Source organism: Phasianus colchicus, chromosome 9 (assembly GCF_987193195.1).
Source record: "Phasianus colchicus chromosome 9, bPhaCol1.hap1.1, whole genome shotgun sequence".
Taxonomy (NCBI): domain Eukaryota; kingdom Metazoa; phylum Chordata; class Aves; order Galliformes; family Phasianidae; genus Phasianus; species Phasianus colchicus.
In genome coordinates, this window is record NC_143444.1 from 25,239,648 (window position 1) to 25,262,028 (window position 22,381).

At 41.0% G+C, this 22,381-nt stretch overlaps 1 protein-coding gene across 2 annotated transcripts in view; it reads right to left on the reverse strand.

The window, feature by feature from the left end:
- Positions 1-4,840, reverse strand: part of SPATA6 (spermatogenesis associated 6) — a 41,290-nt gene extending 36,450 nt beyond the window's left edge. Inside the window, exons 1-2 of one of the 2 annotated variants that reach the window (XM_031602125.2) lie at positions 4,654-4,840; positions 856-993 (exon numbers count right to left, since the gene is read on the reverse strand). In XM_031602125.2, the coding sequence (XP_031457985.2) occupies positions 856-993; positions 4,654-4,701 (186 nt within the window). In that variant the 5' untranslated portion in view covers positions 4,702-4,840. The remainder of the gene's footprint in view (positions 1-855; positions 994-4,653) is intronic. The other variant, XM_031602132.2, reaches the window with a different exon arrangement.
- Positions 4,841-22,381: the final 17,541 nt, after the last annotated feature.

Below are 22,381 nucleotides of genomic sequence, written 5' to 3' on the forward strand. Positions count from 1 at the left end.
CTTTCTTGTTAAGCTCTTTTCTAAGTAAGTAAATTCTAGTGTCCTGGAACTCCCCTAAATTACAACAAAAACAGTACTCAGTACGTTTCCCTTAAGTAGACTGTGGGATGTTTGCCTTTAATGAAATACTGTGTTCTTTTGTATTTTTTCCATTCTTCAGTGGTTGGTAAAATTATCACTGTTTTTATATTACCTACATAACAAGAGTACCACTGATGTTTACTCAGTCTGGTTTTGAAAGTGCAGGGGGACGCTTAAAGGAAAAGAACTAGAAAGGGCAAAGTACTATTATTCACAGGTAGTCAAGGAACCAGGTCATATCTGTATGATTTTGTGTTTCATTACCCCTGTGGTACTAATAATGAAGGTAGCAGGGATTCAGAATATGTGATAAACAACTATAAATTAAAATGCCAAGGTACTAACTTGGGAATTGTGGTGACAAACCATGAATAAAGGATCTCAAAAGGAAAACTATGTCACCAAAAGGGTTTGAGCTGCTATCCTATCTTTCTACTGATTAAGCTGACTCTCCCACATCTTATAGTTTTTGTGTTAGATTTTTAAATCAATAATATTTAGTTCTTCCCAAGCTAGTAAAATAGATACTGAAAAAGGACAGTTGCTAAAAGAATGAATAAATACCTAAAAAATTATAATTTTCAGCATGTGTATTTCTTCAGTCACTGTGTAGATAATACAGTTGCACACCTCTGTTGTGCCAAAAAAAAGGCAGAAGTTATAATATTACACTGACCTCTGTGTGATTACTTGCACATCAGGGTTCTGCAATGAGCTTTTGTGTGTATGAGATATGTTTTATTTGCCTTGTATCAGCATTTGACATTGTCTTACCTTTTCAAATACTAGTTTTTCTTGAAAGAAAAGTGGAAATGCTGCAGGGACGCACCGAGTTTTTTTGTATTGCCCAAGTATAGAGACACTGAGATAGAGCTCCTCTTTGTCTTTCAACAGCACTCCAGGGCAAGTTATCTGTAAGAGGAACACATTCATTAAACTGAACTTCAGTTAAAGAAGTAATGGCTGTTTTCAGGATAAAAATGAAATGGTCAAAGCTGAAACGGTTGATTGCTGAGAGTCGGAGTGGAAACATTTCTTTTCTAAAGGAGTTCTATTTGTACTGAATGACAAGGAAAATTTGTCACCGCTTTAAAATAATCAAGAACAAGCTTACTTACAGTAGGAACATGTTCCACTGTCTTAAACCAAACCTAAGAGCAGTATCACGATCTTAGGACTGTACAGTTAAATAGATACTCTGTGCATTCATGAGTTAATCAAGGGTCACATCATGTTCTAAAAGAAGGATGGATGTCTAGAATGAAGCTTACATGATGCAAAGATGCAAAAAATAAAAATAAAAAAAAATCCAAACGTAGCCTACGTAATGAGTGAACGAAGCTGGTAGATGTATATGCTTCAATTCCTGTACTCTGTTCAGTCACCAAAACAGAAAAGTTTATTTGTAAATATAACAACTGAATTAACATCACATTTTAATGTGCAAATGAGAAAAAGTAAATGTTTTGCTCCTATGGGAGGAATATCACACAAATTGTTATAGGAGAATTTTGGCCACCCAGGAGCATATTCAAGACAGGAAAGACTTTTCATTGGGCTGCCAGATATGGCCACAGATTTCTCAACTTACTCCGGCCAATTCTTACTCATCAATTAAGAAGTTAGCATGCTTTTAAAGCTCTGATGAACATCAGATATCCTTAACTGTGTTTCCACTGCAATGATGTACACAGATCACTGTTAGCTATTTTCTCCAAGCCACATGGTTTTATTCTATTACCCATCCAGAGAATTGTCACCTTTCACTTCATTTCTACTGCTCACTTTTTATAGCAGTATAATAAATATGAGGTTGTCTCTCCTAACATAAGGTTGCTGCAGAAAGTGTTCAGACTTTCAATTGCAAGGCACAAAGACAAAGGAGCAGAGTGACAGGAATTAAAATAAGTGCTTTGCTTACAGTCCCTTACTCCCAAATGAACATTTTACTTGAGAAATTCTTGCTGGAGCTAAAACAAAATTACATAAACAGCAGAACAACAGCCTCGAGTGAAAGAAAATAACAGAAACCAATGTGTTAGAGATTATTATAGGTAGAGTCTAAGCTTAAAAAAAATAAAACGTTTCTACTCATAAGTATGCTAGAAAAGAAAGAAAAACATTTCCTCTCCATGTAAGTTAGGACTTCAAAACTGCAAAAGGAGTACTAGAATGATGAATATTCTGACTGAAATAGACTACCAATCATTAAACAGTTTCATGACAGTGGCTGCAAGTGCTAAGAGGAGTGAGTAAAACAGAGAGGTTTCATTCATAAGGGCAAGACTGTTCCCAGACTACACACTAAAACTTCTATAGCTTGGCTGGGACTTTTCCTCTTAAATTTATGATTCTTCTTAACCAGGGCTTTGCACCCTGCAGAAGGCAACTGGAAGAAAAGAAGAGAAAGGTTTGAATGCATCAGGCATAGCAAAACTGCAAGCAACAGTTAGGGGATACGTATTCTGGTAAGCCTTTAAGAGTAAGATCTTACAAATCAGCATGTGTAGTGTGCTGCTTATCTACAGTGTTGTAGAAGCACAATTCATTGTCTGGGCTGGAACACCAAGTCTACATGTTCATATAACCTCAAATCAGCTCAAAAAAAAACAAAAACCAACAGTGGTACATGTATATCCACAGTTCATGAAGTGTGTTAGGTAATACACGCTGCACAGAGCTGCAGAACACTGAAGAGACAAACTGAAGTCCTTAACTAATTGCAAACCTTTCAGGCAGAATAAGGGACCATTTTAAAAACGGTATAATAATTTTCAGAATTAACTGCTCTTACAACCAACCAGGGGGGCTATCAAAGAGAAACAACTGTTACCATGTGCAGTTCCAGAAGGATGAAGACATGCCATCCCTAGTGCTGGGACACCACAAACTGCCATAATGAAATCACTGAATTCACCTCGTGGGAAGGAACAGACTTCTATTGTTCCAACATCTGATACAGTGTTCATTTTTTTTCCCCTCCTACACTCAATACTCAAATTATACCACATATATGCAACCAATGAGAAAGGCTGGCCATGAAAAAAATCCCTTTAGGAGCCCATCACTACCAAACAGAAAGTGTTCTGCATGAAGGGCAATGGACAGTATTAACTTCTGTGGAGTGCTAGCTTACACAAAGAATAGCCCTTTGGACTCAGAGTTACAAAAATAATCTTCTCAATATAAAGAGATGACATTTTAGTCTCCTTACCTGACAGTAATCCACAATGCTATTAATTCATCTTGCTGCTTAAAGCTTTACATACTTCACTGCCACATTTGTGAATTCTCCAAGTAGCAGTGACATGAAGAATAATGTGAATTTCATTCTGTTGCTACATGAGCAATCTAAATGCCAGCAGCAGAGGTAGGAACCAAAATTAGTCTCAGAAAACAAATAACAATGAAAGCTCAGTCTGAGCAATCATGAATTATTCAATTTAAACTAATGGCAGGGTAAACCAAATATGGTCTTAAGCTAAGGTTTTCAATTTTAGAGGAGCAGCCTTTCAGAAATGAAGACGACTGCCTATGAAATAAACCAAAGGACTCATGCATTTCAGATAGGAAAACACCTTGGAACTTAGATTAAGTTAAAAGGAACTAAACCAAACTAGAACACGTATCCTAAGCAAGAGAAAATCAAATATGACAGAATTTCTGACACGGGTCAAAAGGTTTCTAAGAGGCTTCAGAAATATGCAGAGCATTGAAAAAGAACCAGAAATTGAGAAAAAAAGGACAACGCTGTCTGGCTGAAAAATAACAACTGTGAGGCACCTTTGAGGCAGAAAAAGAGACCTGAGCAATTATACCTCATCAACCAGAATATTAAATATGAAATAATAAAGGCTATGGAGGCAAATATGAGAAGGAAAAAAGCCTGGCAGCACGTGTTTAATAAAAAGAAGACCAGGCAAGCAAAACTCAATGTTTTCTGGGCAAAAGGTATCTAACTTTATCTGGGCATCAGTAATGTCACATGGTGCCACGTGAGATACTGCTACCTACGATGCAAAGAGGGAAGTTAGCAAGAAAGTCCTATGGTAATATAGAACTGGCCGAAGGACAGCATCAGTGTAATGGTCAATTACATCAATTAAGGGTTGCTATTAAAAACATTCATCTGTATACGTTGGAATCCACATCTTTAAACAACTTTATTGATCCCGGTCCAAGAAGTCAAGGAACACTCATGAAATTCCTCAATGAAAATTCAGAAGTCAGAGGTCACGAGAAAGATACAGAAAAAAAACAGTAATAAGAACCAAGACAGACCTATTGTGTACATAACATCACCTGGTTTCACTAGAGAACCTCACTGTGTTCAACAGCGCAGCTGTGAAGGGACCAAAGTTAAGGTATGAAGGATGAATTGCAGACTGTTTTTCTTTTGTTTTCTTCTATTTTTCTTTTTCCCCCCCCTGACATCATCTACGGTAACCGTGAGACCCTGTGTGCACTGCCGAATTCAATTCTAACCCTGATCAATGCAAACTCCTTCCGGAAGGAACGTGAGTGGCACTCCGGCAGCAGGCAGGCCGCAGGAGTCGCGGCCCGGGCACTCACCGAGCGGATCTCCAGCTGCAGGACGCAGCGCAGCACCTTCCGCGGCATGGAGCGGCCGGGCCGGGCCGGAGGTGACGGCTCCCGACCCGATCCCGAGCCGCGGGCCGGACGCCGTTGTCACGGCAACCGCCACGCTTCCGCCTCCCTCTGCGCATGCGCACAACGCCTGCGGACGGCGTCCGGGCGCTGAGGGAGGCGCTCTCGGGGCGGTGCTCAGTGACGTCATTCCCACAATGCCCCGCGCCTCCGCCCTCTTCCCACAGTACTTTGCGCTCCTTGTATTTTTTCCTTTTTCCTTTTTTTTTTTTTTTTCCCTTTTTTTTTTTTTTCCCGTTGTTAAGTTTGGGTGCGTCCTCGGGTTTCTCTGACATCAAGAGGGTTTTGGCCCTCTTTGAGCAGTTGTCTCAGAGTACCAGCTGTCATGTTTTACACCAAAATAGCAACTTCTATCTGCAACCTCAGACTGGGAGGGATTTAAGCCTTCAGATATTTCCAAATTCACGAGAGCTGCTGGAGAGAGGAGAGGCAGCTCAGCGTGCCAATAATTGCTTCCAAAAGAGGGAAGTGGCACAAACGTATCCCACAAACGTTTTAATTTCACATTTTCACAGACTGGCTATTAGTGCTGTAACAATTGGACAGATCAATACAATGGGAAAGACGTTACAACAAAGGTGTGAGGAAGAAAGGACCAGCACGATAGCAGGATGCTACAAAGGAAGGGAAGAAAATTGCTCACCCATATCAGAAGATTCCAGGTCCACAGGAGAAAGCCTCAGCAAGGAGAGATCTCCAGAAAAAGATCATTTCCCCATCACAGTCAGTCCTTAAATGGGGTCTAAGAGAGGTGCAGCCAGGTTTCACCCCTTCTGGTCACACAACTGAATTGCCTTCACCTGTGTTTCCAGAGCTGACCCAGCCCTTTCCACAGGTGCTCAATCAGTGGCTCAGGCTGTGACTCAACAGTTCCCATACGAGCACTACATGATTGGGAAAGAATCACCATTCTTAGTGTGTTTTGGTTTTTAATTAATACTGTATGTATATACTAAGGACACAGAACAGTCAACAGTGGTTTCAGTTATTCCTAGAGATACATTCCTAGATTTCAGTCTGTTAAAATAAAACAACTGGAAATGCGGGCTTTATGTGTATTTTGGTGATTTCTATGCTGTGAGCCTGATTTGGTTTGTGGTTTTTGTTCAAGCAAAGGCAGGATTCTGCATTTAGGGACTGGAAAAAAAAAAATCAAACCACCCTCATTTGTGACTTGTACACCTCTAATACATTAAAGAGGGATTTCCATTTGGATATGAACATTTTATGTGCATTATTGGTCTCAAGCTTATGAATGGCTTTCCAGAATTAATAAGAAGGAAATTCTCAAAGATCCATAGCCTCAGAGGTTAAAATGGTTTACTGCATATTTTCAGGTACCTTTCATATAGAATCATAGAAACATGAAGGTTGAAAAGACCTCTAAGATCATCCAGTTCAACCCCAGTCCACTCCCACCATGTCCACTAACCACATCCCTCAGTCCATGTCTCCACAGTTCTTGGACACCTTCTAGGACAGTGACTCCACCACCTCCCTGGGTGGAGGTGCATCACCAGTCTGTGCCAGCGCATCACCAATACGCATACTTTTTGGAGGGATAAATAACATGTTAAAGATTGTGAGGTATGAGATTTTTATGATAAGCGTGGCCATATAAGACCAGAAGACAGATAAATGCTGAAGTAAAAAAATGGCATCATGTCTGTGATGAAAATTCAACGTCTATGTGCAGTGACCTGGAACAGAAATGCTTTATAACCCTTGAAAAAGGAGCACAAGGCAAGGCAGAAAGTTTCTCTGCAGAAATAACAAAGCAGTGAGTTTCAGCCTTTTTCTCTGGTAAACCAAGAAAAACCTGGAGAAGGCTGGAAGGTTACACAGTGAGCGCAGAGATGCTTCTCCATCCCTCAGATCTACAGACACTCCATTTCACCACGCTGGACCTTGGAAGGGAAGGATGCTGCTGCAGTGTTTTTCCTGTCCAGCCCTTTCTGCAACACTGCGAGATCCATCTGTATCTTGTGGTCATGATGAAGTGCATAGTTTACTCAAATATTTGCACTGCAGGAACAGCGATGCAAGGAAATCCCGTCTTTCAGCACAAATCCATTTGCTAATAAACAAAATCAATAAGCAAAACCACAGAGAGCATGCTACTTTAACAGACCTGAGATTTTTACTGCAATAAAGTTTCCCTGCTGTGAAAATGAGTGAATTCCTTTGCTTTTACAAAATTAAATCTTGGAATGCTACTTCTACTTAGTTCTTTGTAATACAAGAGCCTGGAAGAGAGCTTTGCATTTATGTTAATGTTTTTTTCAATCTTCTCCATTTAAAATCTCCTTTTCCAGTCCTCTGAGCCCTTCCACATATCTTCAATTTCATCAAAATACTCAATACTCATACTGTCAAAAGATTGAAAATACTGGTTTAAGATAATTATCACAACAATTCTACCCTATTTTTGCAATAGTCCTCAGGGTCAGGCCTCAAGAATTTCAGCGTATTGGTATATGCTAGAACAGAGCTGAGGTGGGAAATGCACAAGAATCACAGTTGCAAACAATAAATATTGCAAAGTCCAGAATCTAAAAAAATACTGTGGATTAGAGAGAAATGGATCAGATAAGACTGGAGATCAGATAGCAAATCTAACGTCACCGAGTGTGTCAGAGATTTGCTTCTGGTTAAGAAGCCATGAATGTTTCTCTCCTTAAACTTAGGAAGCGGTACACTGGGTACAAAGTGGTATTTCACATTTATTCCAGCTATAAGAATGAAGGAAATATAGGAGCTTTCCACATTTTTTCTTCCTTCTACTGCAGTTCTTGTAAGAGTGTTGTCAGAGAGCCATTTCTGCCTACTTTAAGATCTTAATGTTGTTGGAGCAGCCAAAAAAGACCTCAGCCTACGTATATGAAGTGCCTCTATTTTACATAACATCACTGAGTATGATTGTCTTGTCATAAATAACTGTGGAGAATTCCAGGAAGACATCTGCTCAAATAACAGCAACAAATTATGAGATATGGAAAGATTTCCATATTAGAAAAAGCAAACAAACAAAACATTAAGACTGCTTTACTTTGGAGAGCAGAAAAGTAAGATGTAATACAAAGAAGGTACATAAGGGATTGAGTAATTTGTAGAAATGTGTTTTTCTATTTACCAATGCCTATTTATCCTTTCAAAGGACACAGGCAATGAAATTAAAAGACAACACAATCAAAACTGATAGAAGAAAGTACTTTAGATAGTGGAACTCATTATAACAAGCTACATTCACCAGTGTTCAAAGGAGAATCGGAATGCTTTAGAGACCCTGTAGGACAATACCCACATGCATTGCTTTTTTTGATCTTCTCACTCACTGCTAGGTTAAATGTGCAATTCACAAAAGTCTGTTCCTGTGCAAAGAATTGTAGTCGAGGAAAACAGCCAGAAAAAGTTAACACTAAACAATCCCAGTGCACTATAGAGCAGAGCTGGAAGAATTTTGTAATGTGAGAGATTCTAATAGGATCTAAGGGGAGCAAAGTGAATTGCATTACTGCAGACAGTAATGTAACAGGGAAGGTAGACTGTTAGATTATTGATGAGGACAGAGGATGAAGATTACCTGAGGGTGTCAGCACACTCTTCACAAAATACATTTTCATCTAATCTTTCTACTTTAAAGCAGGAAAGAAGTTGCTCAGAAGTTAGCATTCATTAATATCCATGGCTTTAGAAAGAGACCACAATGGCTTTGTCGATCCCATCGTGGTGTGGTGTATTACATTCATCTCGCTCTTTCCTATGCTGCAAGGACTCAATTGGGCAGAGCTCTCAGGCTTCCTCGATGAACCTGCAAGTTACTATGGGCAAAAGGCTGCCTGATCATTTTGTTCTTTTGGGGAAGCCTTGGCCTTTCTTTCCTGTGCCCTCCCAGTCTCACTCATGTCTACCGAAGAGCATTTTTCACCATGCATCTGGAGAAACTGAGCACCTATCAGCACACTTCACTGTGGCTCAGCCATTCATAGGGAATCTTCTGCATTGCTGCTAAGCCAAAACTCACTTTCTTGGCTATGACCATTGACCTTCACTGATTCTTGATGTAAGTCATGCCTGCAGTAGAGAAAAAAAATAAATAAGGCGAGCTACCCAAAGACATTGAAATATTCTTAGCATGTAAGCTGTTTTTCAGGTCTGCTAAATTCTTTCTTGACTGGCTCCAGCTAAGGAAGAAATCAAATCTGATTTGATTACAGCCACTAGAGGAATATTCCAGATCTTGAATTCAGCCATGGTAATTGGAAACTTTCCTTGTAAAGGAACGATCTAAATTCATCTAAGAGATAACTTCAATGCATTCAGTTTTATGAATTCACAAATGGTACAGATACAATCAGCCAATACAGTATTAGATTTATACCCCTAGAAAGTTCCTGGGCTCTCCATTAATCAATTCAAAAGAGGTAATACTTTCCTTTGTGTTTTAATTATTTTTTAAAAATTATCTTAGATGGAGGCGTTGCCCCAGCAAAGTTTCTGCCTGAAACAAAATTATTCTAACCAAGTTATAAACCCCTGAAAATAGGGGGTTTATAATGGGACTGCTGATAGACCCTTAACAATAGCGTTGTGAATTGCGCTGCTATAATTAATGATACTTCAGAAAGATTTATGGTCCTTAGACAGAGATAAAACAGAAATATCATTGCTTCTTTGCCTCCCATCATTTTATCCTCTATGAAATTTTATGCGAAATAAGTCAAATGAAAAATGTAAGCTCTTAATCTTTTCCCAGAGTCCTGTCTCCCACTTGATGAACACTTTTGTAGAATAAATTAGAGCATTTTATTCCTTATGCATTTATGGCTTTGTATTTAAAAAGCAAAGAAAAGAACATTGTCAGGTTGGCAGAACAGCGCAAGACAATGGTTGTGGAGGAAGCAGAATCTTCCAGCCCTTCTTTCCAGTCCTTCTGCCATCCCAGAGATGCAATTGTGGCCCTGTAGGAATGTGGAGCAGCTGGTGGGGCAGTGTCCAACATGGTGCCTCTGTGCCACAGCGAAGGCAGAATGTTGGCACTGGTGGCTCTAGCTGCAGCAGCGATAGCTCAATCGCCCTAGCAGGAAGCCAAAAACTGGGGATCAATTACAGCCATTATGTACCTTTGTGTTGAAAAAAATGCAGGATACAAAACTGTTAGGTAACATAACTGGGAAGAGTATACAAGAGGAAGTTGCTAGAAGCTGAAGGCAGAAGAATTTGAATCAGAAATTAGGCACTGTATTTTAACACAGGAATTGAGTAACCACTGGAATCAGCTCTCAAAAGGAAAGTGAAATCTCCATCTTCGACAATTCCAAAAGAAAATGAGGACCAGCCTGAACCCAACCTGCTGAACAAAAGAAGATATGACAACAGAATTTAATTACTGTTGTCTGTGATATCCAGGAGGTTGCAGTAATGGCCTGACATTACATTCTGTCTGTGAATGTTGTGACTCATAAGCATATTAAAAACTAAAGTACTGCTAAGTGGGCAGAGCCACAGAGAGGGCTCTGACCAGTTTGCTCTGCAGTGTGCACACTGCAGCATGACTTCTACACAGTGCTCACAGGAGATATCCATTCCCAGCAGAGGAGTCCCTATTCTTTCTTCTACAGAGAGAGAGTTTGGCACCAAAGAATCGTTGCAAGAAACACTGTAAAACAGGGAAAAGTGTTGTCTGTGGGCAGCTAGAGTGGGACAGCAGCTGAAGAGCAGGCTGAGAAATTGCAGTTTGGGGCATAGGCCATCTGAAATGGCAGTTAACGATCCAAATCCATCACATCCCATTGTAGTCCCCGACTCAGGCTTCTGTTAGCCTCATCTAGCTCGGATGGCATCTAGTCACTTTTTTTTTTTTTTTTTTTTTTTTGAAAAACCTTTCTGCAGCGTGGCAGGAGATTTGTCCCTCTGCCCATTAAAGTAGCAGTGTTTGAGGTTCTTCCATGTTAATTTGATTGACAGCAAAGTCACTAGAGAACCTCAAGGACTTTCTGGCTGGCTTGTTTTCCTGGTATAAATTTTAGTGTGGTGTTCTATTACAGAAGAAAAGGAAAACACTCTCTTCAAACAAATGCTGGAGTTACTCACTTAATAGGGTGCTCTGAGATCTGATCTCAAATTCCTCATAAATTATAATATTACTCCTTTAAAATTTCTCAAATGTGTCAAGAAGATTATTATTATTATTGTCTTAAACAGGAACTTTCGGTTTTCAGTGGAATTCACTCCGGATGGCAGAACATTTTTTTCCTTTGTGAGGAAGATTTGTAAAGGGGCAGGATTGCAGCTATTATTAGAGTCCATCCTAAAGAAAATCATCAAATCCTTTAGAGCACTAGGCAGATCTGGGCTAGGGAGCATAACAGGATGGCATACAGCAACAGAGAGAAAATGGAGCAGGAAGAAAGGAAAAATGGAAACCCAAAAAGAAGAGCAGACACCAATTAGAATTCTTGCAGTCTGTAGCAAGGGGCGAGTGTAAGAAGCCATATGAAAAGAAAGGGGAGAGTGGATTAGTGTTAATCACCGATACAGGGAAGTAGGAATGATTTTAAATGAGCTTTAAAAAGCAAAAAATTGAGTTAGCAGTGCAGAAGAGAATTCCAGATCAAGCAAGTGTGGGAGCAAAAATAAAGTGCCGAATACCAGGAGATAATCTGAGCCTAAGCAATTAATTTCTTATGGTAATTTTGGGGGGAAATGGAAGCTTCTCTCTCCCCCCCTCTCCTCCCCTCTACGGAAAGCACTATTTACCCATTTCCTTATTCTAGTGAAAGGGTGCTTTTAGTGTTAGAAGTCTTCAACCTGATTTTTTTTCCCCTCACTTTTCTAATGGTATATACATATGACACCCTGTTACAGGAAAAACAAAGCACTGAGGACTAGAATTTGCCAGTCTCAGGTAATAACTTGGCCCATGCACAAAGTTCAGAGATTTGCCTCTGGAGCTTCAACAGGTATCAGAGCTGAAAGGCTGGGCAGGAGCTCTCCTTACAGATCGGGGATATGGAACATCACCTAACATCATTATTTTACCAATTGAACTGCCTGTAAAAGGAGAACAGTAGCAGTTAGCCAGTAATTAAAAAAAAATAGCAAAACAGAACCAAACCACACACAAAACCAACCAAACAAAAATGGTAGTACAGATTGTCTGTTCTTGCACACTGCTACCATCAAGAAATCCTATTTTTAGCATTGGATTTATCTGCAACATAAGAAAGAATAGTGTGGTGTTTGAGTTAGGGTTTCTTTTATATCTGAATCATCATTTAAAGGTTAATGAGGAAAATAACACTGTGAGGAAAGGTTGTTTCCTCATCAGTTAAACACTTCCTTTATAAAAGATCTGTGTATTTTTAGCAGATTAGGAATTTATCATTTGCTACAAAAAGCCTCGATCAGTTCCTTTTTCCTTCAAATTTTGCTACAAGTTACAATGAAGGAACACTGTCATGAAGGGCTGTTAGCATAGCACCACCAAACTCCAATGTCCACTTCTCTGCGCTGGGATGTATTTTGGTGATGACATCAGCCTGCTGATATGGCAGAAGACGACAGGTCCCACCTTACGGCCTCAAACCAAGCTCTAAGGGAACAGAAAAACCCAAACCTGCTCCAATTCCTCGCTCTGTGCCAGGGCTGCACGTGCCACCTTCTCCAGCATGACAGGACTCTTTTAATGACCAAAGTTACACACAAAACCCACTCTGAAAGCAGGGCTTCAGGACAGAAATGCCTACACAGCTGTAGCAGCCACTTCTCAAATGTGCTGCTGCTTATGAACTGCAAGAATAATGTGGTGAAATGTGCCGACTTTTGCAGTTTTCCCCTCTTTTGTTGAAACTAATGAGTCACGATTAGAGTAATGCTTTTCTGTGACTCTGAAACCATTTTGCTTAATGAGGTACTAAGTCTTTATAATTAGGCCCAGAAGGGAACTGGGACGTGGCCCCTTAAGAGCAATAATTATTTAGGTTATTTATGGTAATAAAAAATTGAAAATAGGAATTCTTCCTCAGAATGTGACTATTTATTCTTTTACATATTGCCTAACAGGCAATTACCCTATTAAGGCAACGTTTTGTTGCTAAAGACATTAATTGAAATGTAAATTAAATGTAAATCAGCTAATTAAATTGATATGTAATGAACTTGTCATGCAGGCCTTTGAGATCAGATGCATTTTGCTAATAAACAAGTGTTATAATAGTGCCATTGCTCACTGGAGTTAAAGTTGTTTAATGTGTTGCATCTATAACACACTCCCTCTCCAAACTCAGAGGTCTGGATGGCGTGTTAGCAACCAGAATAAGGCCAGAGCTGGGAATTTCCCGCTTATTCCCTCCAACTATTTCCTGCTTGACCTCCCTACATAGCAAGATCAGTGCTGCACAGCCCATTGCCTGCAGCCCAAGCACCCTGTTCCTTCTGCACCCCAGAAACGGTAAAACACTTCATAAAGACTCTCACCAGGATGATGCTGCAGTATCCAATGGCCTCTGGAGGTGAAGAGCCCAGCCAAGTGCCAGCTCTGTCTTTCTTCTGGGTGTCTCATCCAGGTGCACTTCATTAGCAACTTAAACAGATACCTGTGGTGGTGGCTTGGTCTGTGGAGAGCAGGTGTGCTCTTTTGATGCTTTTTTTTTTTTTTTAGGGCAGTTACCTGTCCACCAGAGTTTTTTAAAAAAACTCTTGAAGCACGTGCAGTATCACTGCATGTTGACATCATCACCTCCCAGTTACCTTTTATCTTCTGCTTGTTTTATCACTCTGCTTTTTCTCTTCTCTGATTTTGACTGCAAGCTGTTGGGATGGCAACATTTTTTTTCCCCCTGTGTGCTGTGTCTGATTCAGAGGGGGCAGTGAACCCTCACAGCAGCGGGAGGACAACTGGACATTCCTGACATACAAAGAAATAGAAAAAGAAATGATCAAAATTTGCTTGGAGATTATGTTGAAAATGTGCAAAGTGAACACTATTCCTGACATCATCAAGTCAATCCAGTTATAGGAGGCTGAGCAAAGATAACCCTCTGTGCTGTCAATAACAAGTAACCTTAATCATCAGAGTGTGAGCTTGTGTCAAACTGGAAATAAGGGGAAGGGATATGAAACTATCAGTTCTGATATGAAACTATCAGTCTTCCTGCAGCTACGTTTTGAGCCAAACCCACTGAAATTTCTAGGATAAATTCAAGTCCTGAGTTGAAGGTATTGTGGAGGGTGGAATCCTCCCCTCCGCCAGAAGTATGGGCAGAATTCACTGTCTACCATCACACAACACTAAACCAAATGTCACAAATTTAGCTTTTGAAAAAGCCCTGGTAAAAACTTTAGAAAGTCCACTGCCTGTTTGCAGTGAAATCGTACAGATATTTTGTATGTGCAGTCATAAAACTGAAGGAAATGGGGCACAAAGCGCTGTGGAAGAGTGGCTTGGAGGGGCTGAAATGCTTTTGCAGAAAGTTTTCCTGGACCCATCATGCCATTGTTGCACCTGAGCATTCACACATAATTGTTCTGAATTGAATAACTCTGATGCTGCATTTGTAACTTCTACGCAGAAACCTTCCACTCTGCAATCCTTTGGGTCTAGGGTATTTAATAAACATGTCAACTACCACTCTCTTTAGCTTGAATGCAGCATCTTGTTTTTTCCTGCTGAAGAACACTCCAGTTTGAAGTTTACAGAGCAATTAAAGACCCTCACGGGGCCCCTGATATGTAGAGATTGTCAGCATATGTAGATTAGTAATTGTCAAGTTTCTCCCTAAGGCCGGAGAGCTCTTAGTCAAATTCCAGAGATCATCAAGTATTCAGATTTCAGTGGGCTTTGTTTCGTACACAACATAGTGGCATAATTAAACTACAATGCTTCTTTTCCAATAAACTTTTGGATCTAGCTATGTTTCCATTAATTTATTTTAATTAGCTATGATTGGAAAATAAAAATGAACATCATTCTAAAGCTGTAACTTTGCTGCTTTGAAAAAAAGATGCACTGGGTACAGCTTTCTCTTTTAAACTGCTGGGGCTTGGGGACCATACTTACTGACGTGGCTTGCAAAGGCCTGATGTAGGACAAAGAACAGCAGTCCAAAGGGAGAAGCACTCCAGTTGCTTCTCAGCTGACTTGGGCACAGGTGATTCAAGGATGCCCCCACCTTGAACTTCATTGACCTCCTGGCTTGGACTCTACCTCAAATTTGAGTATGTTCTTTAGTAGTTTCTGTGTCTTTGGATGTTGATTCAAATAGTAATTGAAAAAAGAAATGGTTTTAAGGTTAGAAAAGGAAATTAGTATAAGGATTTTAACAACCTCAGCCAATGCTGTGATGGTCTGCTCCAGCATCCTTGCTGAGTCCCCTGTCCTACCAAGGCAGTTCTCTTCTACAAAGCAAACAAATACATATCTAAATTTAAATATTATTTTGCTTAAGTACTGAAGAGGAATTGTGCTGACTTGCTTTGCCTCTTGAATGGTCAAACCCTAAAAGATCAAATCACTGCTTTAATACAGTAATCCCTGGAAGCCATGGGGTAACAAAAGGAAATGGATGAAGTTTTCAGAAGATCCAAATGCCTGTGCACATTCTGCTGTATTCTCTGCTGAGGCTCTCACATGTTGCATTGTGGACCCTGGGCTGGGAGAATACAAACTGCTGGTCGTTGGTCTGCATCCATTGTTTGGGTCCTACTCCATCGATCCATGTCCATTTGTAGACAAAGCCTGTGGTAAGGAGCAAGTTGTAAATGTGTGTGGTGTTTTTGGCATACAAACTGTGATTTTTTCAAATCAGCATGTGGGATCTGAAAGTTTAATTCCTAGTAAAATAAAAAAGATTTGGACACTGAAATAGTGATGGCAACCCCAGAGGAGACAGCTAAAGCATCCCCAATATCCCAAAAGGATAATTACCAGCATGTACTTTCAGAGTAACTTCCTGCAGTCTCAGACTGACTTTGAAGCAAGGATCTATCATTTTGTCATCAACCTTTAAGTCCCTGTGTCTCCAAACTCCTTTATGGGCTAAACGTTCATTTCACAAAAAATCACTTAAATTCTTCCAGTCAGTAGCTATAGCTGTAGACCTGAAGTGTCTTTTCTCTGCTTGGCCCACTGCATATACATCTTGCTTCGTTCTTTTCCCAAGGCCTGTTTTTGTGCTAGGGCATGAGAACTGGATCCAACGAACAAAGTTTGGCTTTGAATAGTTGCCCAGGAGGAGAATCCGAAGGTAAAAGAGTCCTGATAAAAAGAAGGGAAAATAAACCTCCTCACTTTTTTCCTATGATGATACTTCTCAAAATTATTAATTTTGCTTGTCCTCTATCATATCTTAGGGCAAGCTACTTTTCCTGACTGAATTGCAACGTGGAGTTTGGTTCGGTGGGCTTAACTGAAGCGTGGCTATCTGGCAAAGGCTGTGTTATCTGTAATAAAGTAACTCCTTCAAATTTACTTTCTTGATCTTGTACTTTGGTTGGGCTGCCAGTCTTAATGCCTGGAAAAGTATCTGTCACCCAGGGGCCCTCATTTGAAAGGGCTGTAGGTTTTTAGGGGCTGGATGGTGTCATCTCTCCACATCAATTTTGTCAATGTATTCCAGGGAGCGAGCCAGCCTGAGCAGTGTGCTAATGTCTCATCTCTTCTTCAGCTGATGGCAGTCCTGGCTCAGCGAGATTTCAGTTTTCCTCACTGGACTTTTCTTTCCCTGCCCTCCCTAAGCTATATTTTCTAAGCACCAATTTCACTCCAAAATTAAAGATGAAATTTAAAGATTAAGGACTGCAGGTTTTTTTTTTTTTTCTTCTTTTTTTTTTCCAAAGGCATTTTGATGTCTCATACTCATTGATTGAGTTAGGTATCTAAAGCATTCAGAGGAATCTGGCCCCAATCCAAAATTATTTGATGTAAAAGGCCAATTTGACTTTTAAAATGCTCTCCATTTTAATCGCCTACTGTGCAATTAGTAGCACACATAACAACTGCATTTTACGCAGCATGGGTTGGCCAGGTGTAGAGTGGTGCAAAGGATCCCACTACCTGGCTTGGATATAAGTGCCAGAAATACCGAATACCACGTGTGCCAGTCACAGTCCCAATCAATTCCAGTTACATCAGTAGTCTGACTCCAAATTCAGATGCACCATGGCGTCACTTAGGTCAGGATACAGTACATAATTCCTATCTTATGAGTAAAACCTCGTTAGTACCATAAAGGCAAAACTGCACATTATCCAAGGAGAGAAGGTCAGAGCTTTGTTAGTTGTTTTTCTCACTGAACAAAGGGTTTAAGATTATGTCTCTGCTGAAGAGCACTCTGTTACAGTGCATTTTTAAGTTAGAAAACAAAGAAGATTGGAGGGGCCATTCCTGCAATAAGCCCTGTGTGGGAAATCCTTAAACGAGATTTGCTGGGCTATGCTGGAAGCAAGATCAGAGCTGAACACAATGGCACATGCTCTGTCAAACTTCGCATGTACAGCTATACCAATCCCTTTCCCTGTGTTAGAGGCATGGGAAAGTTGGGCTCAGGTGCTGATTTTAGTTTAACTCAGTTCACCATTCTACATACTACTGTGGGACACCTGTTCTCACTAGCTGCACCCATTTCCAGGGTGCTGTCCCAGGAGCCCACAGTCACAAGACATCAATTTGTTCTTCCTCTGAAGGAACAAAAGTCATCACTAAAAGCAGATCCGTATTCATTCCACTTCTTCCCTTGGCTGATATCTCTAAAGTGTTAACTGCTGAAAGCATGGACATGAAAACCCACCATAGTGAGAGCTGATTAGAATTCAGCCTGCTGTCTCACCCATAAATAGGAAATAGAGAATACATGTCTATGATTAATTATCCATAAATGGCTGGCTTCCCCTATACCATACAAACACAGTCCTTGTATTTATCCAGCTCACCAAAAGACCAGCAAGCAGATTTTTCCTGTCAGTCAGGACCAGGAATTTAAAGAAATACATAAAGTGGAGGCTCTGTGTGTGTAGGTAGACATGTACAAACATCTGCTTTTCTCCATGATTTACAGTGTTCATGAGAAAATCAGAATATAATTTTTCTTTTCATAAAGCTGTGCTTGTCAATAGATCAAAATACACTGAGTCATCAAATCATTCCTTTAGTTAAGAAATGTTTGTGACGTTAGAAACATCAATCTATAATCTGTTTCTGTTGTGCGTTGTAACTTGGCCAAATCTGAGACCTGTAGAATCACTGGAAAAAAGAATAAAAAACAGGTGTTATACAGAAACTAGAGCTGCAATCTGAAGCACAGGTGGGTAAAGGCTGCTCTTAGCAATTGGGAGTGTACCTGCTTTAAAGCACCAGCTTGATTGCTGTTCAGCTGAGCTCACCAGAGCGCAGCTGCCTGCTCCATCCTCTCCTTGGTAAAGCCCAAGAGCTCTCCTCATTTGCTGTGATTTACAGCCCTGGGGCTGCCCTGCATGCTGCATCCCACATCTTCAGCATCTGCTGTGGCTGGATGCTAGGTGCAGCTGGCACCTCTCACCAAATACAATTGCACAGGCATTGTGGTTGTAGTGCTGGTCTGAGAGTGGGAGGTGATGCTCTGGAGATTTGGTCCCTCTGCCCCGTCTTCCCAAACGTCTTTAATCAAATCATTTGTTTTCTGGCTGTCCCAGTTTCCCCAGGTGCTAAGAAGGGATGAAGAGCTACAAAAACTCTGTAGACACACTGCAGAACAGTGAGAGAAAAATGCTGCAGGAGACTTAGATATCATTATATGATTTGCTGCAGCGACTTGTATAGTGGTCAGGACCTGGTATAAAAAACAGGAACAATATCTTAGCAAGGATGTTCTTGAGATAATCTCATTCAACAGCTCAGCTCATGCTAAATCACCTGGAACATTTTGCCCAGGGTTGTGTCCTATTGGGTTTTGAACATCTCCAAAGATGGGTGCACTGCAGCCTCTCCAGGCAGTAGTTCCAGAGTGTGACCGTTTGCATGGCAAAAAATGAGTTTACTTGTGTTCAAATAGAATTTTGTGTTTCTTTTAATTTGTGTCCGTTGCCTCCTGTGGATTGTGTGGGTCCCACACACCCATGAGCTCCCAGCAAGCCCCAGGTGGGGACTGAATGTGACAGAATCTGCTCTGAATGGTGGGTGGGTGCACGGGCCTTGGAGACATTCACCGTCAGGCTGGACAGGACTCTGAGCACCCTGATGGAGCTGTAAGTGTGTGTTCATTGCATGTGAGTTGGACCAGACTACCTTTAAAGGTCCCTTCAAACTCAAACAATTCTATGATTTTATGAATTTGTCTGATCCCTTCTGAAATCTGAGGCATCTGTTCCCTTTCGTCTTGTGCATCTCTTCCCAGGTGAGAATTGGCTACCTTTCCTGGGAACCCGCATCTGCTCATTCAGTCACTGTGTTAACAGTCTCACATCTCCTGGAGATACTCTGGCACTGTCCTAGGGCCCAGCCGTTAGCAGAGATTGTCTAGCAACAGGGAGCCCTCGCTGGGCCTGCCTCTCTAATTGTAAAACATAGTGATTACTTCCACCACTACCAAAAGACAGCTCCTTCAGAAAAAAAAAAAGAAAAAAAAAAAAGCTCATGCCTAAAGATGTTATCATGCATAATTCAGGGGAAGAAATCCATACTGCATTTAAAAGATTACATCTTATCATCCAGGGTACTTATTAGCTTGATGATTTAAAAGTACACAGGGATAGTTTCTCCTGTGATTTTGCACTGGCATACTGCAGTCGTGCTGATGAATGATTTGCCCTGCAGCCTGGTTTGGGACAGAACTTGTTTTCTGATGCCAGAACTGGCCCAGCCACGATTGGAATTGCCTGATGCATGATGGGCAACTCAGCAGCACTAGAAAGTGTTTTAAGAGAGCGAAGAGCTGACTGCGTTGGATGTGCTTGAGCTTCTCAAGTGCAGAAACAGTGGGCCAGTCCATACAATTCCTAATACAAATGCTTGGTATCATTATTGTTAGTATTTTTATTAATTTACCAATAACTTTTCACCTAGAAAGCTCACAATAAGAAAGGATTTTGTTCTGTGTGCATTTATTAATTAGCACTGACCCATGCCAGCACTGCCCTGGGACACATGCAGTGTGTCCTTTTTTTTTTTCCTCCTCTTCCATCCTACTTCTTAGTCAAATCTCTCTGGACATGCTATGTATTTTCCACCCTGTGACTCAGAATCAGCTTCTCAAACTCTTTGGGAGTGTGACAGGGCTATGACCAACCAAGAGGGAAAGGAATCTCCCTTAGGGGAGGAAGAAATGAAAGTGCAAAGTACAATATGTATTGCCAGAAAACAACTTCCCCACTAGCTGTGCCTGGTTTCCCTGCAGGCCCTGCATTCAGCATTGCAAACAAGAGCAAGCAGCCTCATCATTTCCTGCAGCACAGCTCAATATGGGGCATCTCACAAAGGCATCACATAACATGGGCAACACGGTGCCTAAAAAAAATTCCTCCTATAGAAATTCCTTCATCCTTCCTTAAAATGAGGCATGGTAGCAGCAGAAAAAAATCCCCTTGATGGGAGTAGTGGTATGGACTGGGAGTGAAACTAAAAAAATCACCCATCTTCACCTTTAACCAAAGGGAGACGGGTGCAAATGCTCAGCAATTGTTCAGGCTTAAAGTACCAAGTGTACTTTAGAGCTGTAAAGGTGCAAAATGGACAGGGGACTTTTCATACTCAGTATAATTTTGTCTGTGCAGTGGTGGATTGCAGACTTCTTCCCAATGGCAAAACTTGCTCTAGCACTTCATTGTTCTTTCAAACACTTAGCTGGAAAGAAAATCTTCCTTCATATACCCAGGTGATTGGTACTGCAGGTGAAGTTAGAGCTGGATGGTTTCTGTTCCCACTGCTTTCAGACATTCAAGCCTTGCTGGAAAAGCAGCATTTTTATATTTTGTAAGTCTGAAATATTTCAACGACAAACAGCTTTCTTATGAGAAAAAAGGTGGAGAGGGGCTCTGATTTCAAAATTTTCTTGTGTGAACCTTGCTACCCAATGCCCATGAGCTCAGCCTCCTTTTTGTTTCTTTCACAGGAGGATTTAAACCCCTCCAGACTCACTCTCCCAAAATAGCATATACTGTGCACGCTAGCCTGCATGAAATGGGAAATAAATCACGGTCCCTGGCTATGACAGCCCCTGACTGCCACAGTGCTGTAGCACAGCTCCCATAGATGCCCTTGGATCTCCACTCTGAGCTACCAGATGGGGAAGAACATGAGTAATGAGAAGTGCTCCTCTAGGCCCCACCAGAACCACAGCAAGACATAGCATGTCTGAGCTGATCTGAGGCCCCTCAGACATGCACTTACCTCCAGAGAACGGAATAGATGTTGGCCAGCTGTGCTGGGACCTGTGGCTCCAGGAAGCCTTCTAGCTTCTCCATGCCTGAAGACGATCCAGTTGCATTTACATGGAGATAGTGAGCAAGTCAGCAGGCTGTGGGTCATCGTCCCCTTCCAAAGGGTGCAAACAAGGTGTGCGAATGCAAAGAGATTGCATCTAACCATAGTGCAGCAGCTGTGTCAGCACACATGGTCCTGCTAGCCCTGGACTTGCACAGACCCCACGAAGTTGCTCTCTGCTGTTACACTGGCACTGTGGCCCACAGCACACCGATACGAAAGCACACAAGGAAAACCATCGTTACAAAGTGCTTTGAAATCTTTTTCACTGCAAGGGCAGAGAGATGTGCAGGGGACAAAAATCAGCTCTTTTGCCAACCGTGTCAAACGTTTTTAACAACCTCTGGTACAAAACAATTCAGTGAGCTCTGCTTATGAATTGTCACCATCCAGCACCATGCTTCAGGCTGCGGAGAGAACTGCTTTAACTTATTTTATGTGAAAAGAGATAGACATACATACACATATAAAGCACGCACACATATAATATAGGAGGCAGAGAGAATCTGTATCTACATTTGCGGTATCTTCCTGCACCAGGTAAGGAAAGCATCTTTCGTCTTTTAAGCGGGTGCTGTATGCACATTGTTTCCTTGCAGTCTATCTTTAGGTTATAACAGTTCACAAGCTTTTTTTCTGCAGATGTGTTATTCAATTACTTCAGGGCTTTTCCATTTGTAATATTATGAAGCAATGATAGCCAGCAGACTTCACCTGTCTTTTAGAGATAGCCAGCCTGGTAATTTTAACTCTGCCCATTTTATCCACACCAGTAAATCTCATAACATGGTTATAGAGAGATTCCAATTTTTGTAGAATCTTCTCCTGGGAATTCCTGTATACAATATTGCCATAGTCTGTAATGGACATAACCTGTGATTGGATTAATGTTTCCCTAGTGAAGAAGTCAAAGCATTTCATGTTCCTATAACTGGTTTGTAGCTCAGCAGTAAAGGTCTTTGGTGTGGCAGAGAAAATAATTGCAAACTCAGCCCCAATCAGAATATATAATCCCCTCACAGCGAGGGTCCAATTCAACGCAGTTAGACTGCCTGTGCAGGGGTTTCTAGCAGGATTTTCTTGTCAGGAGAGCAGAATGCACAGAAAACAAGTTAATTTCAGTATTTTAATATTCATGAGCCAGTCCTGGGCAAAGCAAGGTAAAGTCATTGCTACTCC